The sequence below is a fragment of the Salvia hispanica genome, chromosome 4, assembly GCF_029641045.1.
Source record: "Salvia hispanica isolate PSC_SH4W2 chromosome 4, Shi_PSC_v1, whole genome shotgun sequence".
Classification (NCBI taxonomy): domain Eukaryota; kingdom Viridiplantae; phylum Streptophyta; class Magnoliopsida; order Lamiales; family Lamiaceae; genus Salvia; species Salvia hispanica.
The window spans coordinates 42,287,949-42,298,252 of record NC_142695.1 but is presented as its reverse complement, the minus strand read 5'-3'; the positions used below and the strand labels follow the sequence as shown (position 1 = coordinate 42,298,252).

Here is a 10,304-nt window from a genome sequence, read left to right as displayed (position 1 = left end):
AAAAATTGAATCCAACTCCAAATTTTGGGAGAGGAAAAGGCAAAGATCTCCTTAACATAGCATCACTACATCAAACTCACTCACGCTAATTCAAATAAGAACCTAGAAACACACACCAACTATGCCTCAAAATCCAAAGAGACAACAACCATGGTGCATCAGCGGCCATGGTATGATGATGATCGTGGAGAGAGCTCCTCACATCTTGAGTGAAAAAATTGAGGAAGAGGCAACTATTGTCGTATGTCTCCACTACCATAAGGCATCGGTCGTTACCACATTGAATGATGGACAAACAGTTGCGACAATAAAATCATAAAGAGACGGGGTTATAAAACGAAACATACCAAATACTAATATATGTTGTCATCATACTGTGGAAGAGAAATACAATTGCGAGGATAAATAGATGAGATTATAAAAAATGTACATGGGGAGATAGGTGGATGACTGAACAAATTGAAATACATACACCAAACTGTTTTTCTTAGCATTTCTACCTTAATTCATTAAAGAAAAATTGTTTAGATGTAAAGGGATATTGTTTTTTTAAGCACCTTTTTTGAATTTAAACTAATAGAGACATTTCTAAGTTTTTAAGTTGCTAACTCATTAACACAGTGTATTAAAAATGTTAATACGGTGACGTTAAAATATAAACACACAATATTAAGAATGTATATTGAAATGTCAAAATTAATGTCAAAAGAATTACTTATAAACACGTAATGTCAAACATACTGAATAACTATTGCGGTCGTGTATTTAACAAAATTAGTACTCCACATGTGTAAATTAGGAAAGTTGAAATTTAATTAGCTAGTCGCTCACGAGTTGTGTAATCTAGTCATGTATGCCTCTCTTTTCTTTGCTTTTTCCGTTCTTAACTTTTTTTTGCCGTTCTTTCTCTTTCTCCTTCCCTCTTTAGGTTTGGGGATAATTACAGCTACTGTATTATTTAGAACTGTGGGTGGTTTGATTACTTAAGTCTTAACACATACATAACCTAACTCTTCTCACTAACCTTTGCAACTACCAAAGCTTCAAACTTTCCACCCTCTCCAAAATATCTTCTTTCAAACCCCCAATCAATATTTCCGCCTTTTTTCAATCCCTTGTTCTCAATTCTACCATGATTTCCTCTCTCAAGCAGCCTGCCTCATTCAGCCATGCCTCCTATCTTCTCACTTCCCGAACAAATTTGGTCACTCCAGGATGTTTGCCGGTGTTGCCATCACTACGCCTTCCCCGAATTTCTCTTGTTTCTCTCTCTAAGCCACTGCACATTGGGGCGCCGCCGATAGAGAGAAAAAGAAAGGAGCTTTCTACTTCAATCGGTTGCTCGGCCTATGAGGCTGGCCGATCGGAGCCGGTGGCGGACGCCCGATCTGAATCAGCGAGGAAGATAAAGATCGGAATTTACTTCGCCACGTGGTGGAGCTTGAATGTGGTGTTCAACATATACAATAAAAAGGTGCTGAATGCGTATCCGTATCCGTGGCTCACGTCGACGCTCTCGCTGGCTGCGGGCTCCCTTATCATGCTCGTCTCCTGGGCGCTGCGGATCGCCGAGACGCCCAAGACCGATCTCGAATTTTGGAAATCGCTTTTTCCGGTATGTTCTTTTTTCTAGGTTTAATTAGTTTGTTAGGGGTTTCCGCGATCTGGATTTTGGAGTTTTGTGGTTAAAGGTTTCGATGATACCGATGTTTAGGTAGCTGTTGCGCACACAATTGGGCATGTTGCGGCGACTGTGAGCATGTCCAAGGTGGCGGTTTCCTTCACTCACATAATCAAGAGCGGCGAGCCTGCTTTCAGCGTTTTGGTTTCGAGATTCATCTTGGGAGAGACCTTCCCGCCGGCGGTTTATCTGTCCCTTATTCCGATCATCGGCGGCTGCGGTCTGTCCGCTCTCACCGAGCTCAATTTCAACATGATTGGTAACTTTCACTAACCAATTTTTGCTTTTTAATTGTTTATTAGGTGAAGAAATTGTTGTGTCTTTAATTAGTAGCATTGAATCATGTGATTTCTGGTTACTTGAGATTGTTGGTGGATTCTGAGGGGTTTTGCTTGCTTTTTTTTTATGTCTATGTCAAAATCAGGTTTCATGGGGGCCATGATCTCGAATTTGGCGTTTGTTTTTCGGAATATATTCTCCAAGAAGGGGATGAAGGGGAAGTCGGTCAGCGGAATGAACTACTATGCTTGCTTGTCAATGCTTTCTCTAGTAATTCTCACCCCCTTTGCAATTGCTGTGGAGGGACCACAGATGTGGGCTGCAGGCTTTAATCAAGCTTTGTCTGATATCGGACCACAGATCGTTTGGTAATCACAATGTTTATTTTGTTTTATTATAATTCTTTGGATATAGTATATATATACTCACAGGGATAAAGTGTTTTCTTCTGCTTGATTATGAAGCTAATTTGTTTTGTCTTCCAAGGATATGCCAAGATTCATGGTTCCAAATCCAATGCGTTCTTACAAACATTTATGTAAATTTGTTTGTAGTTGAAAAGTCTTATCAGTCATCACGACACAAATTATGCCCAAAGAATGTGCTTTCGATTAAACATGTAATCGCATTTTATTTCATTTATAAAATATCTTAAAAGATTTATACTAATTTGTAGGAACGTAGTTTTCAATACTATGTGTTGAATTTCAGGAAGCAAGATAACTTGTTTTTTAGTGAACTTTGTTTTCTTCTTGAGCCAATTTTGTTTGTATTGTTCCATGTTGGTGATGTTTTGTGCGGTTAATTTTGGACATAGGTGGATGGCGGCTCAGAGTGTATTTTACCATCTCTATAACCAGGTGTCATACATGTCGCTGGATGAGATTTCTCCTTTGACGTTTAGCATTGGAAATACAATGAAACGTATTTCGGTCATTGTCTCCTCGATCATTATTTTCCAGACACCTGTACAACCTGTAAATGCTCTTGGTGCTGCAATTGCAGTTCTTGGCACTTTCTTGTATTCTCAGGTAATTTTATCCTCCTTTTTTGCCTTATATGCTATTTTTCATATGGTATCTCTGGCGTTTATCTGCTTGCTTCATAATGATAAGAGTTTGACCCGCACAAATGACAGTGACTACAGGGATATTTAGTTATGTTGCCTTCTTGTTCTGATTCTGTCTTTTCTTATATCATGATATAATTCCATTCATCATTTTATTGGTATATGCCATGTGCATATTTGTACGGTCATATCGTGTATGTGGTGTGCACTGATCAAATGAGCACCGGGATAGGAAGTAAATAGAAAATAGTTTCCGTTGAAAGTTGTATCTTCCTGAATAGCTGCAATCGCCTTTGTTGTGCTTAGTGCAGTAATCAGGGCATTGCAGAATTATCCCCCTTTTTGTGAGAAAATACTGGTCAATATCTAAACTTTGATCTACTTAGCATCTTGAAATGTGATGTGAACATTGTGAAGTTCCCAATGTCGAGGATCTATATAATCGAGGAAATAGTACATCAAAACACGAACCTGTTATGACCAACCAATGTTGTCGTATGCTCTGTTTAACAGTGATACATCTTCATTATCACGGCCTCATCAAAGTTGGGCACCTGTTTTGTATTACTTTGATTCTGAAGTTTGTCAGCCACGATTTTGTAACTGTTGGTAAACTAGATGATTATTCACCCCAAAAATTGGTAGTGGCCTAGTAGTGAAGAAATTCCATGGATGCATAGATTTAACAAGCTTATACTCTGCAGGCGAAGAAGTGAAGATTGGGAGGCTCGAAATCTGTAACTTAAACGAGTAAGACATGGCGTGCTCGAGAGTGGATCGAGTTTCTTGAGGAAACCGACCACGTTCGTGAACCAAGTGGAGCAGCGGCTTTACTTGTAGATAGTAATAATGAGGAATTGATATAGATTTGATTAGGGTCTTGTTTTGCCATACTTGATGAGGTTGAGAAGATAGTTTGTAATAAGCAATTGTGTGAATTCATCAAACTGTCTATTTGTTAGGCTTATCATGTTAGCAGAAGGTGTATGGATGAATGAAATTCTGGCATTTGTGGTTGAGGATAAATAAGAAAAATACATTATCTATCTGACTTTTTGTCTCTTTTGGGATATAAGTATTTAAATTGTGGTTTTACTCTCCCTGGCAATATGAGAAATTCTATCAAACATGCAGTTGAATTGCTACATGCATGTGTTATGCAATATATTCAATCATGATTGATGGCTCAAGTTAAGTCGTACACGACTCCAACTTAAGACTCTAAATTAAATCAACAACGAAGGCTTGAGTCACTTAAAGATAAAAATATGTTTCCAGAGCCCAAAACAATTTTTAAACATATTTTCTAAAATTAAATAGAATTATAATTTTATAATGATACATGCTTAATTCTGATTATTGAATTAGTAAAGGTTATATTTTATGGAATATAATAGTTCACATTAGAGAAGTGAATTTCACATATAGATAAATTTGTCAATTTTACATTGCTTGTGAGTTCGATGTATGACAATTGATTTTGCACTTAAGAAAAAGCTTTTATTGCTTTCAATATAAATTTGTTAGGTCTAAATGAAAAATCAATACTTAGTCTAGTGATAAAATCTAAAGGTTGTTGGATCAAGGCGGAGAACAATTGTTTTTAAATATTTTATCATCATGAAACGAGGCACTTCAATTTTAATATACTGAACAATTTAATGGAAAGTGAGAGAGAATAAGCAGAGAGTTATATTTATTATTTGAGGTAACATGATAATTTTGATACGGCAGCAATCATATCTCTATAAACAAAGTTTCATCTGAAAAACATGTAGTCTTTAAAGAGAAGCTGATTTGAGAATTGCAGTTGGCTCAAAGCTTTAAATAGTTGATGGCTGTATTGACATCCTTATCTCCTCTCCCACTGCAGTTGAGCACGACTTTAGTTCCATCCGGCAGCGTCGGGCATAGCTTCTCCAGATACGCTAGTGCATGAGACGTCTCCAGTGCCGGGATAATGCCCTCTAGCCTCGACAATCTCTTAAACGCTGCATATACAGAGCAATAAAAGCCGGCTAAATGATTAGGGGACGTAGGAGATGAAGGCAAAGACTCCTCTAAGAGGACGTTGTGAGGACAAATAAATGTGACAATTATCATGACAATATGTTACCTTCTAATGCCTCCTCATCAGTGATGCTATGATACTCGGCCCGTCCCAGATCTTTGAGGAAGCTGTGCTCCGGTCCAACCCCAGGGTAGTCCAGCCTATATATATAAAGCAATGTTAGTCAAAATGTTAACACCGATATTCCATCTTTCTGACAATGCAATAAAGGAGGCTTCTACCCAGCACTGATAGAATGTGGCTCGATTATCTGTCCATCTTCATCTTGCAACAAGTAACTCATGGCTCCGTGCAGGACCCCGATCTCTCCTTTAGTCAAAGTGGCGGCATGCTTGCCGCTGTCTAAGCCAAAGCCAGCTGCCTCCACGCCAATCAGCCTGACGTCCTTATCCTCAACAAATTCGTGAAAGATTCCCATTGCATTTGAACCCCCGCCAATACAAGCAACAATCACATCAGGTTTGCCACCCCATTTTTCCAAGGCCTGCTTCCTGGTTTCTTGGCCAATCACCTTATGGAACTCCCTCACCATCATGGGATATGGATGTGGCCCGGCCACAGATCCCAAGATGTAATGAGTAGTTTCCACGTTGGTCACCCAATCTCGTATAGCTTCGGATGTGGCATCCTTCAGAGTTGCAGTCCCAGAATGAACTGCTCTAACCTACGTCGTGAAATTAAGAAACTTCAAATTATGAGCTGATGCAAATAATCAACTTACATGACCATAGATGAATCACACATATGTGGAGGTCTTCAATGGAACAAACGGTCAAATTCTCGTATAATAAGATAGGCAGATTGATAGGAACTCTAAGATCAGCATGTCTTTAGAGGTTAATCAGTAATTTGACATGTTGCAAGCACCAAATCAATGTAAATATCAACTTCTCATTATCCTTGAAAGTATCCTAGGGTATCGATGATTAAAAAGTAAACAATTTCAAGCTATCCACAAGATTTGAACATAATGTACTTGTAAATGAACATGATCTTGGCAATGGCCTTCCAGACCCAATCAAAGTCCACCTTTGCAGGTAAAACCTACATGAGGGTGAACGACACATACATATCCCAAAAAAGCCTAATAACGTTGATAGGATAATAATATTCAAGAACTAGTAAAAGATCTCGGAGAAACAGACCTCAGCACCAAGAAGTCGCATTCTGAAGACATTAAGGGCCTGTCTCTCCATATCTTGAGCACCCATGTAGATGATGCATTCCAAGCCAAATCGAGCACAAACAGTAGCAGTAGCAACACCATGCTGACCAGCTCCAGTTTCAGCAATGATGCGCTTCTTTCCGAGACGCTTAGCAAGCAAAGCCTGGGCAACAGCATTGTTAATTTTGTGGGCACCGGTATGATTTAGGTCTTCCCTTTTAAGATACACGTGAGGCCCTGTTCCATCATGGCGCTTGTAGTGCTCTGTGAGTCGTTCAGCAAAATAAAGAGGGCTTTCTCTTCCAACATAGTCTTTCAATATCCCATCAAGCTCTTTCTGCAATCAGTCCAACAATCATTCAATAACAAAGAACCAGAAAAATAACACACAGCGGAGGGTCACCAGTAATTGCCTGTGTCATAAGGAAGCTACTCAAAAGATATACTACTACTTATCATATTCACCACTACACCACGACTACTATGCTCATACATTTAACAAAAATTTCATCACATAAAAAAGGAATTTCCTAGGATTGGCAAAACATAATTGATTCACAAAGACCAGCTCCACTCCACTCTGTGACTAGCACGGGGCCTGCACAGCCTGACCCCCACCATCAACTATAATATAGGGAGTACCTAAAGAGTTCCATTTTTCTTCCTGAACCACCTCAGTCATTCTCTCTTTCTCTCCCATACTAAGTCTGGTGATTTCTTTATTGGGACGCCTAATACTTTAATTGATTCAAGATCTTCTTGAATGAGTGAGAAATGAGAAGCTATGCAGCAGCAAGAGAACTGAGATTCTATATATGCAAAATGGCACGGGGAAATCATTTACATTAGCATGCATTCCCTATATATGCAATCAAATACATCAAATGAATATGAATTCACCCAAAACCCCATTGCAGTTAAATCAAAACCTAACTAAGTATACAACACTTAAAAAATTCAATCTTCAATGGTTAATAAAAAGGAAGAAAAGATTCCCAGCCAAAACCTGAAATTCATGGTCGGTGGCGAGGGAATTGAAGGCGGCCTCGAGCTCCGTGAGAGCAGCCATCAGCGTCTCGGGGACATACTTGCCGCCAAATCTCCCGAAGCGGCCGAAAGCATCAGGCCGCTGCAGCGCCTCCGCGTCGAGCTCCTTGTCCACCGCCGTCGCCGCCATCTTGCAGGAAATTGGAGGGGTGCGGCGGGAAATGGAAGGGGCGAATTTGGCGAATTTGGGCGGATTGGAAGGGATGCGGAATGCGAGGTCAGATTGGGCGCTGGAGCGAGCTGAGGCGGCGGGGGATGAAGAAGCAGCGAAGGCCATGTTTGAAATGTGACCACTTGATATAGCTAAATGGGAAATTTGTGGTGTCGATAACGCCGATTGCCAAACAGGGGAAATGGATTGCTTATTTATATACCATGCCACCAAACACACTGCTTTATGTACCAAGCTTTCTTCTTTTGTTTTTTTTCCAACTTTCTTTTCTATTTTTGAAATACGGAAAATTGTCTTAAATGAACTTCATCTTCTTTTGAATCAAGCAATATCTGTCATTATTTCGATAATATCCACAATTTTCAAATTTTTTATTTTGTACTAGTAGTATCTTTACTAAAAATAACATAACCGTTGATTCTTAAGTTGTAGGAGTATTTTTTTGAAAAATATGCTACTCGGTTCACGCTTATGCTAAATAAAAATTTGTTGAGTAATTCTATCTGTAAAATGCTATCGATCACATAAACTACTTTATAATGTACATTTATAGCTTGGTGGATGTCAAATAATTTTTATTTTGAGAATTATATTCGCACAATCACAAATGTGAAAACTAATGGCTACAAGTTTGCAACGGAATCCTGAAAAGGATTGATAACAACATATGTATAATTGACATAAATGCTAGGAAAATATGTATAATTGACATAAATGCTAGGACTTAGGATATGTAGGCCACGTTCACAATATAATTTCTATCAATACTCTTTGTAATCTTTCATTTCTTAATATCATACTATTTCGCACGGTCTTGTATTTTAACTACGAGAAAAAAAGTTCAACGGTCAAGACACACCACATGGTAATATGACTTCGTATGTCTAGTCAATAATATTTTGACAAATAAATCCATGATAGTTGCCTACATATAGAAATTATATGATGTAAATTTAAGTACATTCATTATTTTAAAACATGGAAACTTTTCTTTAAATTGGTGATCCTTGCACAATGAAGTCCTATAAAAATGTGTACTTTCCATTATCATCAGTCATAGTACAAAAATATGTGCATTTCATTTTTAGAAAGTTATAGTATCAATTTAACAACGTAGGTCTCACTATCATTAGTCCCTCCGTCCCATTTTAGGAGTCTCGGTCATTTTTGCACACCCATTTTGTAATAATAAATAGTTAAAGTGGAGAAATGGTATTTTCTCTCTTACTTTACCATTTCTCTATTTTAATTATTTATTATGATTTTTACAAAACGGGTGTGCAAAAGTGACCAAGACTCTTAAAGTGTGGCGGGGGAGTAATAATTGTTTTAATTACTGCTCTCCTCCTCCGTCTTACTTTATCATACTATTCTCTTCATTTCTCTTACATTACTGAGTTTATCTTAATTTTCGTGTCGTATTCATTGCCTATATTTTTATGGGACGGAGAAAATATTATTGATTGTAACTTTTGTATCCACATCAATTAATTTCATTTTATTTTATTTCAAGGTATATATAGTATATTATTAATAGCACTAAAATATTAAGTGATTAATTTCATTTTATCAAGTGCGGGAAGGTACTAGTACATATTGCATTTAATTAATTTTATTCTACAAACTCTAGCTTATGTTTCTATAAACATGAATTAGGAGATCCAATTATTATTATTGTTAATACTAGCTTGTTACGTTCGTTGTAATTAAAACTCCGTGATTGTAAGGAAATGATGCATTGAGAAGAAACCATCACTGAATTTTTTTCTCACACAATACCCAATTTAGCATACTTATAACAACAAACTAATCATTGTCTTCCAATCAACCACAAATTTAAATGTGTTCAATTGAAAATATAAAAAGTACTCGTATCCATTATTTTTGAAATTATTATTAAATATATCATAGTATCATATAGTATTAAGGAGAGGACTGCATTTTTATTACCTTACTTTGCTATAAAATCTTTTACGGCCCCAAATTAATATTATATCGTTGGAAGGATTTTTGCAATTTTTAATTTTTTTTCTGTCCATATTACTCATCAACCCTTAGGTCTATTTTAGTCAAACTTTTACATTTTATAGCTCTTTTTACTCTTTCTTTCTCACATTTTTCACTTTCCAAGTAATTTTTAATTGAATCAGTTTAATTCGACAATGTTGTAGCAACTTGTAGGTAGGATTTTGATTTTGGGCATCTTTGACTAAAATTGTTTTCTTCGGTATCTACTTCACCAATTTTATGTGTTCCTAAGTTTGTTTGGCGGAAAAAAAATTGATACAAAAATAATGTCTAGAAAAATAAATCCTAAAAATATGATTTCTAAGATTTTCTCAATATATGTAATAGTATGGGAGTGTTATATTGCTAACTCAATATTCAATGGTTAACTACAACTAAATAATAACCTTTAGATATATAAATTAAGGGCCTAGATTATCAACTCAGAAATGTCAATACGATTAATAAAAAATGTCAATAAGGGCATTAAGGTCAATTTACAACAAATTAGTTGTAACTAATTTTTGAAAAATATCCCATAATTTTAAAACGCATATAACTTTCTCGATTTAAATTATTTTTTCGCACAATATATATCAAATTAAAGATAATTTCATAAGGATTCTAACGAGATCTCACTTGCATATATGTTCCGACGTCAAAATTTGAAAAAAAAAATTTGAAATTTTTTAATTTTTTTCGTACAACACAAATGTCAACATAGTATATAAAATATGTCAATATAATACATGTAGAATGTCAATATAAGCAATGTGTTAACATTCTCAAAGCATTGTGTTGATATTTACGAAA

The 10,304-nt window shown here is 36.6% G+C and overlaps 2 protein-coding genes across 2 annotated transcripts; one reads left to right on the top strand and one right to left on the bottom strand.

The window, feature by feature from the left end:
* Nucleotides 1-874: 874 nt before the first annotated feature.
* LOC125196932 (glucose-6-phosphate/phosphate translocator 1, chloroplastic-like) lies at nucleotides 875-4,077 on the top strand. Its single transcript, XM_048095598.2, has 5 exons — nucleotides 875-1,615; nucleotides 1,715-1,940; nucleotides 2,106-2,328; nucleotides 2,778-2,991; nucleotides 3,734-4,077. The coding sequence occupies exons 1-5, from the start codon at nucleotides 1,133-1,135 to the stop codon at nucleotides 3,743-3,745; spliced, it is 1,158 nt and encodes a 385-aa protein (XP_047951555.1). The 5' UTR covers nucleotides 875-1,132; the 3' UTR covers nucleotides 3,746-4,077.
* Nucleotides 4,078-4,708: 631 nt separating this feature from the next.
* Nucleotides 4,709-7,698, bottom strand: LOC125195784 (tryptophan synthase beta chain 1). The gene is made up of 5 exons (XM_048094014.2): nucleotides 7,272-7,698; nucleotides 6,246-6,602; nucleotides 5,322-5,764; nucleotides 5,146-5,240; nucleotides 4,709-5,020 (listed from the first exon to the last, which is right to left on the bottom strand). The coding sequence occupies exons 1-5, from the start codon at nucleotides 7,587-7,589 to the stop codon at nucleotides 4,845-4,847; spliced, it is 1,389 nt and encodes a 462-aa protein (XP_047949971.1). The 5' UTR covers nucleotides 7,590-7,698; the 3' UTR covers nucleotides 4,709-4,844.
* Nucleotides 7,699-10,304: the final 2,606 nt, after the last annotated feature.